General features: G+C 40.8%; 1 protein-coding gene and 1 pseudogene across 1 annotated transcript in view; one reads left to right on the top strand and one right to left on the bottom strand.

Moving 5' to 3' along the window:
• The window catches only part of FANCL (FA complementation group L), a 56337-nt gene extending 54455 nt beyond the window's left edge, over positions 1 to 1882 (bottom strand). Inside the window, exon 1 of the mRNA XM_040993347.1 lies at positions 1774 to 1882. Within this exon, the coding sequence (XP_040849281.1) occupies positions 1774 to 1869 (96 nt within the window). The 5' untranslated portion in view covers positions 1870 to 1882. The remainder of the gene's footprint in view (positions 1 to 1773) is intronic.
• A 34-nt stretch (positions 1883 to 1916) lies between these two features.
• The window catches only part of LOC121164942, a 45309-nt pseudogene continuing 31933 nt past the window's right edge, over positions 1917 to 15292 (top strand).

Here is a 15292-nt window from a genome sequence, read left to right as displayed (position 1 = left end):
TTACAAATCCTAACACCAAAAGGATAACTAGGGGATATTATTTTAAGCCAATAAACGTAAAAACCTAGATCAAGTGAGCAAATTACTTGAACAACACCATCAAAGCTCACTAAAGAACAAGATAACCTAAAAACAGACTATTAATTACAAAATTAATTCTATACTAGCTCACACTTACATAGCTTTGACAAATAAGACTGCCTAGCTACAATGCAATATAGCTAGGAAGGATAAAACAGTCACAACAGATCACCCACCAAATATATTCAAAACCTTCTGAGCAGATCATGGGTGCAGAGCAACCACAAACTGAAAACCAGTAACATCCAAACAGGTAACAATTGTCAGCAACCACAGGCCCTGCCCTTTTTAGAAAGGCAGAGACTGCCCATCCTCTAGCCCCCGCCACTCTGGACTGGAACTCATTCTGGTTCTCTGACAAGGTGACAGCAAACCACATGAGCCATTACCTGGTGCCTCCAGGGAGCACATCAACAGAAAGCTGGGATCAGAAGTAGATCTGGTACTCACACACTGAGGGCACTCCAACATGGGCTGTGGGAATCCCAAACAGGCTAGGCCAAATAGGGGCACCAACAGGTGTGCCTTCTATATAGGATACTCTCAGAACAGTGACAAGAGTGAAGTGCAACTTAAAGACATACAAATGTGCTCTCACTGGCCAAATCTGGGACATTTAGAGAATAAAGTGATGTCTAACCGATTAACTTCACATTTTGCATTCACGAGTCTGATCTAATATAAATTGAAATGAAGGAAAGGCAACTCCTCATCAACAAAATGACAGCTCATAAATGTGTAATAATGGAGTCGGAGTATCACCAGCAAGCCCAGGCAGTGTTAGCAGATGTTAAGGCAAGTGCACACATATGAAAGTTAGGGGCATCAGACTATCTCCCAGAAAGCCATTAACTACAGAAGGACACGCTGGCCAACACAACCTTAACCAGCTGATCAAAATTGACATCAACATTGTCTCTCCTCTCTGTAAAACCGCCTAATAAAAACACATGTTTAAAAAAATAGTTAACATCAGCAACGGGACCAGCTGAGCTCACACGGCCTGAGACCACCACTAAGTTTTTCCCATAAAATCCCTGCTAAAACATGTAACTTGAATTTAAGTTGAGAAAATATCAGATACAAACTGAGGGACGTCAAGTTCACGAAAAGCAAAGACACACTGAGAACTACTCTGAGTTCAAAAGCTTGACAATTAAAACATGACGTGGGATCCTACATCAGATGGGAGGGGGGATGAAAGAGACGACTCAAGGATTAATAAAAATTAAAACACAGATTCTAGACTACATAATGAATGTTCTCGTCACTGTAAGGTTGTGTGAACTGCACTGTGGTTGTGGACTGAGTATGCTCTCGTTTCTATAAAATATACATTTGTATACTGAACGATTAGCAAGTGTTATGCAGGATTTCATCTCCGGTGATTCGGGAAAATAATGTGTATATAAAGTACCCACATACATTGATTAACTCTAAGGCAGCAAATGTGCAACCATAACTTGGCTAAATGTACTGAAACTCCGGGGCCAGTGCAGTGGCTGGGCGCCGCGCGCTGACCGCGGCCCGGGCGCCGAGGAGGCCCGGGACTCCCGCGACGGCGGCGGCCCGCGCGGAGCTCCGCGATCCCGTTAGTCGCTCCGAGGCGCCCCTCTCACTCCCCCAAACCCGCGAATCCCACACTGCCCAGGGCGGGGGGGCAACGCGCCAGTGGGACGATCGGGCTGGTACCTGAGCAGAAACGAATCCCTCATACACGGTTTTCTCGCGGTTCTGGGGCAGAAGTAGGGGGAACTGGCGCAACAGGCTCTCTTCCGCGGCCGCCATGGCTCGCCGTCCCGGGCAGGGAGGCTCTGAGCGCCGGGACGCCGCACATGCGCACTCCTGCAAGCCGGAGGGCGGAGACGCGGGCTTGGCGGGAAGGGGCTGCAGGATCCCCGCAGGTAGGAAGGTATTCGGGGGCGTGGCCTGAGAGCCACAGGTGTCCCTGCCCAGAATCTGGCGTTGACCATGGGATGATTGCAGCTGAAGTCTATTAAAAGATTGCAGCAACTTTAAGCATAAGGTGTTTTTTAGGGTCTGGGTCTTGTTCCCTGTCTCCTACCCAGACCTGTCACAACGTCCCTTTTTGGCTGTTGAGGGGTTTCTGTATGCCCTCAAATACGAAAAGATTTATTGTGCCCAAGGTTTACTCATGTAATCAGGCATTCTATGAGAAACACATCCATACAGTAATTAACTAGATTTTTCTTTGCTTGTACGTATTTCTAACCCAAGCATGAGATGCATTCCCTTTTACTAAGGATTTGTTAAAAAGTTTATTCTTATTTATTATACAATTATTTGACATTCCAATTAGTATTTAACACATTTTAAGATTTATTTATTCTATTGGAAAGGCAGACTTACAGAGAAGCAGATACAGAAATATCTGTCCACTGGTTCACTCTCCCAATTGACCACAACAGCCCAAGCTGAGCTGAGCTGAAGCCAAGAGTTTCTTCTGGGTCTGTCACGTGGGTTCAGCATCCCAAGGCTTTGGACCATCCCCTACTGCTTTGCCAGGCCTCAAGCAGGGAACTGAATGGGGAGTGGAGCAACTGGGTTGCGAACCAGTGCCCGTCCCAGCACAAGCAAGGATTTAACCACTAGGCTATCGCACTGCACCCCACGGTTGGTTTTGACCCCTACTATTTGCAAACCACCTTTGTGCTATGCAAAAGACTGTGCAAAGATGAATAAGATATGCCCCTTTCATCTTTATTGCCCTCAAAGTGGAAACACCATTTTTAAAGATTCTTTAAGCTCTGTAAGCATCTTCAGGAGAAAAGAAAACCCAAAAAACAGAAGGCTGAGCAGTGGTTTGATGTAAGTTACACAACAGCAGAAATCCTTCATATGTGACCCCAGAACCACCAACATCAGCACTACCACTGACCTTTACAAAAATGTAAATGTTCACTTCTAATGGCCTTCAGCATGTTCTGCTCCAAAATATGGTATTGGAGTATGGTTATGGTGAAGCAAGCTAAACTTCTGAAATATCATTTCAGATGGGTGCCAGTTTCAGTCCTGGCTCCTCCACTTCTGGTCCAGCTGCACCTAGGAAAGCTGCAGCATATTGCCCATGTCCTTAGGGTGAAGTCACCCTAATAAAAGAATTAAAGGAAACTCTTAGCTTCAGCCCAACCCAGCTCCAGCTGCTAGAGCCATTTGGGGAATGAAACAGCCCCAGGAAATGGAAAATTCCCTCTCTCCTCTCTCTCTCTCTCTTTCTCTCTCTCTGCAACTTGACTTTCAAATATAAATAATCTTTTTTAAAAAATGGAACTTGAGCATTTGAAAAAGTAGCAACACCTGCAAAAAGTTAACCTCACTTCTTCACTCAAAAGCAGCTCATAAGACCCTCATATGAGAGATGCCCTCCCCATACCTGGAGGAAAGGAACACCTTTGTCTGTGAAGACACGGAGACACAGAGAAGAATTTGAACAAGTCTTGTTACATCCCCCTGTACATTATCTGTAGATCACGCCCACTTTGTCCAAACAACCTTCCTCAGGACCACTCTTCATTATGAACACACAGAGGTCTCCCTCTTAGAGTCCTAACTGCCAAGACTCCAGCGTTGCATTAAACATATGAAACACATCTCTTGATAATCTGTCTTTTGTCATAGATGCCTCAATGCTGAACATACTGACTGCAGACAAAGATGTTTCTCATTCCCCCAGTGCCCCTGTCTCAGATGTAGGAAATCCCAGACACTGAACTTGAACCCACCTGTCTGTAGTTTGGTGAGTCTCCCAGGTGATTGTAATGCATGCTAAACTTTCAGAACCTTTGCACAGGCCAACTTAAAACCTTCTCAGTTATGCAACTCAGGGATTAACATACTATAGATTGTTTTAAGACAGAGAAATGGAGGAGGGTTTGGGAGAGAAACAGAGGAGAGGGAAAAAAAAAAAAAAACAGATTTCCCACCCATTGGTTCACTTTCCAAATGCTTTCAATAGACACACCAAAAACAGGAGCCTGGAATTGGATCTAGCTCTCCCATGTGGTAGCAGGAACCAAACTACTTGAGCTACCACCTGTTGCTCCCAAGGCTACAAATTAGCAGGAAGCTAGAATCAAGGATAGGCCAGGAACTAAAATCCAGACCCTATAGTGTGGTGCTGCTGGCATCCTAGCCACTATGCCCAACTGCCTTTTCCTGCTACATGTTTCTAATGTAGATAAAATGAAGGTAATACAAACAGTAACATCAACACAAAGACATATAACCTCAGACACTTTTTAAATTACCTTTTCTGTTAAAATTTTTTGCATTTTCGGTATCAGATTTTCCTGCCACTATACTTTCCCTATGAAACCTCTATCCTCCCTTCAAAGTCTTCTACCCTCCATTGAAAGTCCTTCTCAAAAGCAATCCCTGTTTGTAAACCTTTCTTATCATCTAAAAATCATTGCCCTGGCTTTTGTGGTTACTCATGAATTATTTGATAACTGCCTCTGTCTATTTGGGTTGCTATCACAAAATGTCATATATTGAGTAATTTATAAACAAAAGAAACGTATTAGTTACTCTGTGGAGACTAGGAAATCCAAGAACAAAATTCATACCAAAGTCTTGAGTCATTTTACTGTAACTTTCTATCACTGGACCACGTAGACATAGCCAAAGGCCCCTCAGCACCCTACCTCTGAATCTTCATAACTAGAGATTTCCAGAAAATGTGTTGCTGCATTTCACCTTAGTTCTTGGATTGCCATATCACTGTTTGCAGTTCTTGAATTCATAAATGAGCATTCCCTAATCAAAATTTATAATTTAAGAGATCCAACCATCATGGCATAAATCAAAGAAAGAAATCAAAGAAGAAATCAAAGAAGAAATCAAAGACTTAAAATTTTTTTCTCTTTATTTGCAAGGCATATTTTAGACAGACAGAAAGAAAGGCAGAAGAAAGTCTTCAAATTATTGGTTCACTCCCCAGAAAGCCCTAAGAACCAAAGCTGAGTCAATCCAAAGCTAGGAGCTAGGAGTTATTCTGGGTTTCCCACATAGGTACAGGAACTCAAAGATTTGGGCCATCCTCCACTGCTTTCCCAGGTCACAGGCAGAGAGCTGGATTGGAAGCAGAGCAGTCAGGACACTAACCAGCACCTGTATGGAACGCCTGTGCCACAGTTCAGAGGATTAGCATACTGTGCCACAAGGCCCAGCAGAACACTTTTAAAAAGCAATCTGATTAAGGGGTAGCTGCTGTGGGCAACAGGTTAAGCCTCCTCTTTAGACCCCTGCATTTGATAACAGTGCCAGTTCAAGGCTCAGTAGCTGTGTTTCCTCTCTTTACTATTCTGCCTGAGATGCAGCGGATGATGGCTCGAGCACCTGTGTTCCCGTCATCTACTTGGGAGAATAGATCGAGTGCTTGCCTCCTCGCTTGGCTCAACCCAGCTATTGCAGTCATTTGAGGAGAGAAACAGTCAATGGGAGATCTCTCTGTTTCTTCATCTCAATGTCTATCTCTCTTGCCCTCACTCCCTATGATTTTGCTTCCAAATAAACACATCTTTAAAAACTAATCTGTTCTATACAACAGCAAAAATAACCTTCGGTTTCTGTTTAACAAATATCACTCATAGAAGTATATTCAGGCCCAGCGCGATAGCATAGTGGTTAAAGCCCTTGCCTTGCATGCACGAGGATCTAATATTCGTATCAGTTCGTATCCCAGCGGCTCTGCTTCCCATCCAGCTCCCTGCTTGTGACCTGGGAAAGCAGTTGAGGATGGCCCAAAGCCTTGGGACCCTGCACTTGTGTGGGAGATTTGGAAGAGATCCTGACTCCTGGCTTCGGATTGGCTCAGCTCCAGCCATTGCATTCACTTGGGCAGTGAACCATCAGATGGAAGATCTTCCTCTCTGTCTCTTCTCTCTGTATAGCCTCCTTTCCAATAAAAAATGAATAAAATCTTAAAAATATATATATTCAAAAATGTGTACAGAAATAGGAGACAAACAAGTGGCCAAGATGTTAGAAATGGGTAATTATTTAATGATATAATAGAATGTATAAAAGCAATTACATTTGTGTGTTAAAATACTCATACATAAAAATTATACATGAAAGAGAAATAAGTGAAATGAGTGAATCAGTGTCAGATTGAAGAGAAGGATGTAGAATTGACTGATGTTTTAAAACTTAAGCATCTTTCATTTTTCTTTATAAAGTTAGTTAGCAGCCTTATACATTTTTTTAAAAAGGCATTAGCAAAGAATGTTAGAATTGTACATGATGTAAGACTTAAAATCACCTATCAGTTGGAGGAAGCACAGTTTCACAAAAAGAGAAGAAACTTGCACTCCAAAGCTTGTTTTTCTTTTTTTTTTTCACTTAATATGTCTTAGAATTAATTGCATATCAATATGTTTACATCATTCTCTCCAAAATAAATATATATTTGTGTTAAGGAGATTACACTTTGAAAAAATGCACTGTAGTTGACACAAAGGAAAACTCACCTGTTTTCTAGACAGTTCTTTAGTTTTGGCTGATATGTGCATCTGTTTTGACTTTGATGGATACTGCTAAATTGCCCTCTTGAGATTTTGTCCTAGGTCACTCTTTCATAGCAGCTGACAAACAGCTGTTTTCTACCACCTCGCTTATTCAAACGTATCATCAAACTTTTTTATATTTACAATTTTTTAGGTAAAAGTGTGACTCCATCATCATTTACAAGTTTGTTTCTCTAGGGCCAACACAATGGCTCAACTGGCTAATCCTCTGTCTGCAAGTGCCAATATCTCATATGTGTGCCGGTTCATGTTCTGGCTGTTCCACTTCTGATCCAGCTCCCTGCTTATGGCCTGGGAAAGCAGCAGAGGATGGCTTGAATTGGGCTCTTGCACCTACATTGGAGACTCGGAAGTTCCTGGCTCTTGGTTTCAGATTGGCTCAGCTCTGGCTATTGTAGCAATTTTGGGGGAATGAACCAATAAATGGAAGCTCTCTCTCTTTCTCTTTCTCTCTCTCTCTCTCTCCTTCTCTCTGTAAATCTGATTTTCCAATAAGAATAAATAAAATTTTGCAAATTAATAAATAAATACAACTTATTTTTCTGAGGTGAGCACTGTGGCATTGTAAGCTAATCTTCCAACTGAGGCCCTGGAATCCCTTATGATCACTGATTCATGTCTGGTTGCTCCATTTCTGATCAACTCCATGTTTATCACCCGGAAAAGCAGCAAAGGATGCCCCATATGGCCCTGGTACCTATATGTAAGACCCAAAGAAAGCTCTCAGTTCCCAGGTTCAAAACAACTCAGTTGTGGCCTTTTTGGCCATTTGAGGATTGAACCAGCAGATGGAAGATCTCTCTCTCTCTCTCTCTCTCTCTCTCTCTCTCTCTTTCTTTCTCATTCTCTCCTGTAAAATACACCTTTCAAATAAAAATATATACTTAAAAAAGTTCATTTCCCTAACAATAATGAATCTAAGCATCTTTTCATTTGTAGATTCATATATAACTCCTTTGCTGAAACTACCTGTACTTTTGGCTAATTTTTCTATTGTGGGTAGGTCTACCATTTATAAACACATACAAAAACAATAATTACAGTTAAATATGTGGTAATTGAATAAACATAAAAAGAAATTTACTTTAAAATTCTAATTCACAATGTTAGTTACTTAATCAGAATTTGTGAAATCTAAAGTAGATTGCCAATAGTGGTATTTTTATTATTTTGTCAACAATAGAAAAGATTAATTTCATATATTCTCAGTTGCAAAATGAATGTTTTCAGGCAATAATCTTGTAAAGTTATGAACTAATTACAGCAGCAGAAGATAAAGTTCATGTTCGGCGGCATCAGTAGCATCAGCACGTGAGGCAAACATCTTTACATACAGTTTTATTGTTTTGCTTGATGAACTGAGAATCCCCCAAACCCTTAGAATGGTAATATTCAAGTTCGAAAGATTAAAACTTTACATATTCAGATATAAATAATCTCTTCCTTTCTGAAAATGCATATCATTCAGAAACGATCATATTTGTCATTTAAAATGAAAAAAATCACTATATGTACACATATTTATATGATTATTTCAAAAAGACAAAACCATTTTACATAGCAATTTACTATTAGCAGAATATTTTAAATATTCTCAAAATTTTTTCTATGGGGACAGATACTTAGCCTAGCACTTAGAAATGCCAGTTAAGATGCCAACATTCCACTTCAGAGTATCTAGGTTTGGTTCCCAGCACTGATGCCCTACTCCAGCTTCCTGCTAAGGTACACTCTGGAGACAACAATGAGAGTTCAAGTACTTGCGCTCTAACCACCCATTTAAGAGACCTAGATTGCATTCATCCTCTCTCTCTCTCTCTCTTTCCATTTCTCTTTCTCTCTCCAAAGAATACATATATATTCTTTTTAAAATGATTTTTAGATTTTTATTTAAAAGATGATTTATAGAGGGCAGAAAAGAGAGATCTTCCATCTGCTGGTTTACTACCCAAATGGCCACAATAGCCAAAGCTGAGCTGATCTGAAGCCAAGAGACAGGAGCTTATTCTGGGTCCTCCACATAGGTTCAGGGACCCAAGGACTTGAGCCATCCTCTGCTGCCTTCCTGTGCCATAAAATGGAGAGCTAGAGTGGAAGTGGAGTAGCTGGGACATGAACCAGCACTCATATGGGATGCCACTGCATACAGTTGAAGAATTAGCCTGCAATCCCACTGTGCCAGCCCTTGTGTATGTGTGTATGTAAACACACACACACACACACACACACACATTTCTTACAAGTATGCCTCGGTCTCTAACATGAATAAATTTTAAAATAACGTTAATAAGTCATCATTTGACCTAGTAGTGGAGATACTGGGTTGGGATATCCATATCAGAGTGCCTGGGTTCAAGTCTCATCTCTGCTTCCAACTCTAGCTTCCTAACAATGTACATCCAGAGATTGTGCATAATTCAGGAATCTGACACCTGAATAGAGACTCATATTAAGTTCCTGGCTTCACGTATTGGTCCCTGGTTCATGATCATAGTAAGTATTTGCAGATGGGAGTTCTCTTGCTTTCTTTCTCTCCCTCTCTTTCAAGTTTTAAAGCATCTTCTTAAACACATAATTTTAAAAACAAAACTGTTACAGTCTTCAAATTTTTCTGGAGAAGATTCAGTTTAAGCTCATTTTCTTTTGCAGCACCCCCCAAAAGCCACATATCAACGCTAACTGATCGAAGGTTTATAGTTGAGACACTGCGTGAAAAATCTGATTTCCAAAGGAAAAAAGATGAAATCATGCAGCTTTTTATAATTTTATAATACTAATATTTACTCTAGTAATTAGATACACACTCAAGTAAACATAAGAATGCTATACATCAATAGTTATAAAAACACTATTGCATTTCCTAGAAATTATAACAGTCATTTTCTATTTTTAAAGTTTGCTCAGTTTTATGAAAATGAGTATCTTACCTTACATTGCTATACATGATTTGGTAGAACAGCCTACCATACTCTCTTCTACTATTTTGAAATTCTGAAAAACAGATGTAATTCAGAAAAAAAAACGTATAATTAAATAGTTGCATTGATTTAGCAAATAACACTCAAGAAGAGAAAGTCTTATATGCCACCTCTTTCCTAGAATATTATTAACTTTTGCTTTATGTAGTTAATTGTCAAATGATCTGATTTTATCCAACTACAACTTATATGGTATAGTGGGTGTATTAGGCTAAAACCCATGATCTGTAGGTCATTATAAATAGACCAACAGCCATCACAGATATGATTATAATATTGATGTAAGATGGACAACAAAGTATCTTGGAAGAGGAAATAGTGCAGACCCAGAAATCACAGAAAATGATGGGCTTCTTCCCAATGCCCAGGATCAGAATCGACCCAAGAAACATATTCTGCAGCCAGAGCAGGGACTCCTTCCAATTCTGCCTTTTAGGATTTCACAGTGCTATGAACCAATAACTACTTCTACTATTTCCTTTTCTAAATTGGTAAGTTTACTATATTTACCCTCACACTGTTCCACCATTGTATTTTGCGACTGTAGCTGTGTGTGTGTTTGAGAGAGAAAGAGAAAGAAGCAGGGAAGGTAAATGGTAGCTATCAGAGGGCTCTAAATCCAGATTATAATAGAGAGAAGATGCACCACTAGCAGACCTCAGAATGTGAGATGACTATGGTAATGAAATGTTGCATTGTGTACCTTAAGAAGAGGATGAGTATGCTCTACACGTGGGAAGAGGGAGGGTATTTGGTAATTGAGATTAGACTGAAGTGGAGACTGTTTCGTGCTCATCCAACCCTTTGCCTCTTCTCTTCAGGCTCCTAACAAAAGGACGTCTCAAACTCTCTTGCAGTTTGATGTGGCCAAGAAACAAGTCTCAGCCACTGCAATGATGGTGACTCATGCCAACCTTCTTAATGATGCAACATTCTCATTTTCTGTTCATTAGCTCGAACCAAAGGATTCTGGGTTAATAAAGGCATAGGTAGACAGATTCTGTTTCTGAGGTGTACCCCAACTGACTTGGTATGAGGGAGAAAAGAACATTATTATATTAAGCATTGAAATTGTGGAGTTTATTTTTAAATTACTAAATAGCATAAAGTAGACACCAAATTGCTGTGATATGCAGATTCCATTTTAACTTTTAAAAGTGAAGTAATAGATCCCAGTGCAATGGCTCAATTGACTCATTCTCCCCATTTAAGCACCAAGATCCTACATGGGTTCTGGTTTGTATCCCAGCTGTTCCAGTTCCCATCCAGCTTCCTGTTTGTGTCCTGGGAAAGCAGCAGAGGCTGGCCCAGGAGGACTCTCTACCCACTTGGGATACCCAGAAGAAGCCCCTTGCTCCTGGCTCCTTGGAGTGCATATTTCAGGACTGGATATTCAGTTGCTGATGCCTATGTAGTAGATAGCATGCACGGACGCACATAGGAGACACGACAGCCAGCTCATTTAGAGTATGCGCTACCTACTCTACATATGTCAATTGTCTCACCAGAGGATGGAAAGCAGAATGGGTTGGACAACTGTCCTGGCCAGGTTTTGGAGCATGATCCTAGATCTGTGGATGCACTAAGGTGGGCTTTGTCAGCCAAAAGCTCTTGGACAGATTTTTTTCAACTTTAGAGCAATGAAACTAACTACTCCTCAGAACTATCAAGACCACTCAAATAACATTCTTACAGCACTCTTTTTCACATCTAAGTCTCTAAGTTGTCACCAAAGGACTGAATCCCAGGTGCTGATGCAGTCTGACAGCAAGGAGACCCCATACCCTCAGTTGCTTGCACAGGAGAAAAAAAACAATCCATCTTCCTCCATACCTTATCCTTCCTACTCTAATCAGAGACCCACATGGGCAAGGACACCTCTCAACTATGTAAACAATATTCAAAAGAAAATTAAAAATTAACCCCCCCAAAACATGTCATTTTAATATGACAATGATGGAAACATAAAACTTTTTTGTTCTGCATACAAATGAACTGTAGTCATCATGATTTGTTCATTCATAAGACTTGCTGCAGTTGGCCCTAGTCTTAACACAACATGAACTTATTGTTGGCCTGAGTCAAAGAAATGAAGAGCTGAAAGTCCTTGGCACTATTTAGAGCTAAAAAATTGAAAGAGTCTGGGAGATTTTTTTTTTTAAAGTACATTAAATGGATCATGAGCTTTACCCCTGTGTCTTGCCAGGGCCCAGAGGATTTTATCTTTGCCAATAAAAATAAAGCAAAATGAAAATATCCAAATATTTTAAAAAGTATTCTGCTGGCCCCTTTTCTGGGCCAGAAGTGTTTGTGGAGCAAACTACAATAAAAATCACATTCCTAATCTCAATGGGCATGTGAGGAGCCAGTCGAGGCCTGGCCCGGGTGACAACTGTTAGCAATCCGAAGCAAAGTGGGTATTGTTTTAATAGCCAGATGCTACTCTCAGGGATCAGTGAATGGCTTCAGTCACAAAAATTTCAGACTGTGCTTAATTAATCATGGGGTCCCCAGGAATGAAAAAGACAGGTAGTCAATTAAGGCGGTCTTGATTTATTTAACCAAAGCTATTCCAGGTCTGGTGAACAGAGATCTCATTGGAGCCAAGGTGCTAGAGAATCTTGGGTTCATAGACCCAGGGTCGCCCACGGAAGGACAGGCTGCTTGGTACCTGTGAGGACAGATGCCGCCCCGGCACTTCACAAGCACACTCTGGGTCTTCTGCCTGAGCTTTCCTTATGGAGCTGGCTGCGGTTAACCTGCATACTAGTACACGGAAGAAAGTGAAACAGTCTTGCGAGATATTGGATATTGGCTTAAAATGATCACTGATTCCTAAGGACTTCTAATTCTGCTGTGGCCAACTGACTAGCAATTGTGGATCTTTTTGAAACTAGGGTAATTAGTGGAGTTTATTCATTCGAGTTTATTTCATAGGAGGCTTAGTAGGAAACCCCAGAATATCTTTGGGTCAAATTCTCAGATCCAGGGTAAACAACTAAAATGATTATTTTAGAAAGCTGTCAGAATCCCCCACACAGTTTCCCTGAGGTTTGGGTGATGGATATGCCCTCTTTAGCAGGTAACATTTTAAGGAAGTTCTTGACTTGATATTATCTCTCGGGGCAACTTTTTTTATCATTATATTCTATTTGCCTCATGCTACCAGTTAATGCTAACCAATTTACTCAGCCATAAGGTTTGCAGTAGCCACTAACATGTATTAACAGCACAAATCCTGCTTCCCTTTGCCTCATCCATATTGTATCAGTTGCTTTAATTCACATTTGTCACCTAAAGGGAGCTTCTTAGCAGCAATTGGCTAAAGATGTAAAACCGGAAACATGATTCAAGAATAGCTCCATACAATATGCCAGATGAAAGAAGGTTGCCAGCTGTCAGGAAACTAGAGAATAGAAATCCCCTTGGGAGGTAGAATTTGAACCTTATATGTTAGAAGCTTTTCATAAAGATCTGAATGGAGGTCAGAACAGAACTGCTTGCTGGCAGGGGCTAATGGGATGGTGTTGGGATCTTTTCACAGGCCCTCTGCCAAAGTGCAGCTCGCTTAGCAGTGACCCAGAGCTAATCATTATATGTGTGGCCAGTCTCTAAGTGCATGCAGGCATCTAAAGCTTTTGTCCCCAGGACAAACGATGGTTACAAAGCAGTTATTTGACGAAGGGGGTCATGTTATGGGAGTTAGATTTAGGCAACCTGGAATCTATGACTTTAGGGGGATGGTTACAGGATCCATAAAACATACTTTTTTTTTTTTGAAAGGCAGATCTATAGAGAGAAGAAAAGATAGAAAGATCTTCTATCCACTGGTTCACTCTCCAAGTGGCCACAAAAGCTGGAGCTGAGCCAATCCAAAGCCAGTAACCAGGAGCTTCTTCTGGATTTCCCACATGGGTGCAGGGTCCCAGGCTCTGGGCAATCATCTGCTGCTTTCCCAGGTCACAAACCTGGAGCTAGAGGAGAAGTTGAGCAGCTGGAACGCAAACCAGTACCTATATGGGATCCCGGTGCTTGCAGGGGTTGGGAGGGAGGAATTAGCCAATTGAACCATCACACTGGGCCCAGAAAATAAATTTGCAAATCATCTTGTACTAATCAGATTGTTCTTTAAGTTTGTGAGAAACATAGTGCAGAAATCTATTGTCTGATGTTGTTCCTCATTAACTGATGCTACTAACTCTGTAATTGATAAATAAAATTGAGACACAAGGTGACTCTTGGCTCTTGCACTCCGAAGCCTTGAGCCCCCTGATCACCCATTTTCAATTTGAATTCTAGTATTCTTTCGGCCTGTCACTCCTGGGTGCTGGCATGCAACAGTACTGATTATCTAGAGGAAAAAAGATCAAAGGATTAGTAAAAAGTAAGCCTATGGAAAGGGTGTGTATACGGCTAGATTTCTTAAAAATTGTGTGAGAACATGAAAATACCTAGGCCTTAAGCAAAATATACACCAGAAAGTTTCCAATAGAAACATTTCTTAACATTTAAGTGGATAGGATGATGTCTCAGTTTAATGCTTGATCAATGATCTAATCAAGAGCGTGGTTTTAGGGAAGGCAGTTAAAATAGAGAAAAATGGAAAATGGGAAGGGCATTGCAAAAGACAAGAGACATGTACAATTTTTGCCAATGGCGGAACAGTAAGGAGAAGCTAGGTTTGGTGGATCTGCAGCTGCAGCAGAAGCAGATGTAAGCCTTGCTTTAATATCCCAGATGGAGGAAGAGCAGGGCAGTCTGACCCAGTCTGGAGTTTCTAGGTGAATATAACTAGTAACACACCTTGAAGGGAGGGTTGAATAGTGAGCCAGCATGCCACTGCTCTCTCTCTCTCATTCTCTCTCTCTCTCTGGAAATTCTGTCTATGACAGTGATAACTTTTCCAAAAAATTTTGCACAAATTAAAAGGTTTTGATTATACTGAAAAGATCTGAGGCAATGGTCTGAGAGTAGGACTATAACTCACAGATAAAATATAATTCACATTTGGTTACCTTTGTTCACGATATTGGCAACCAGTGCACAGGTTGGGCTACAAAGCTCATTCTGCTGATGATTCCTGGGAAAAGGAGCACAACAGCATATTTTAATTTCATTACCCCTACAGACTAATTTTGCCAACAAACTTGAGTTAAGATAAAGTGATTCGGTAACAATTTCTTTTAATATTTATTTATTTAAGGGGGTGGGACATTGTGGGGGCACAGCAAGCTAATCCTCCATCTGCTGGCAGCAGCATCACATATAGATGCCAGTTCGTGTTCCAGCTGCTCCACTTCCAATCCAGCTTTCTACTTATGGCCCGAGAAGGTAGCAGATGATGATCCAAGTCCTTGGGCCCCTAAGCCCGCGTGGGAGACTGGAAGAAGCTCATGGTCACTAGCTTCAAACTGGCCCAGCCCCAACCTTTGCAGATATCTAGAGAGTGAACCAGCACATGAAAGAGCCATCTTTCTCTGTTTCTCCTTCTTTCTCTCTCTGTAAAATCTGCCTTTCAAATAAAGATGAATAAAACTTTTTTTAAAAAGAAAAGGTTTAAATTTTAATTTTACATACACATGCTTTTGAAAACATAATCTGAATGAACTGAAAAGGCATTTTATCCAGGGAAAACTGTGAACTTTAAAATTCAGATCCATTGGAGCCTATAAATGTGCTTTTAGA

Source organism: Ochotona curzoniae, unplaced genomic scaffold, assembly GCF_017591425.1.
Source record: "Ochotona curzoniae isolate NIBS_2020 unplaced genomic scaffold, NIBS_Ocur_1.0 contig_883, whole genome shotgun sequence".
NCBI classification, from domain to species: domain Eukaryota; kingdom Metazoa; phylum Chordata; class Mammalia; order Lagomorpha; family Ochotonidae; genus Ochotona; species Ochotona curzoniae.
This window is presented reverse-complemented; position numbering and strand designations above follow the sequence as displayed.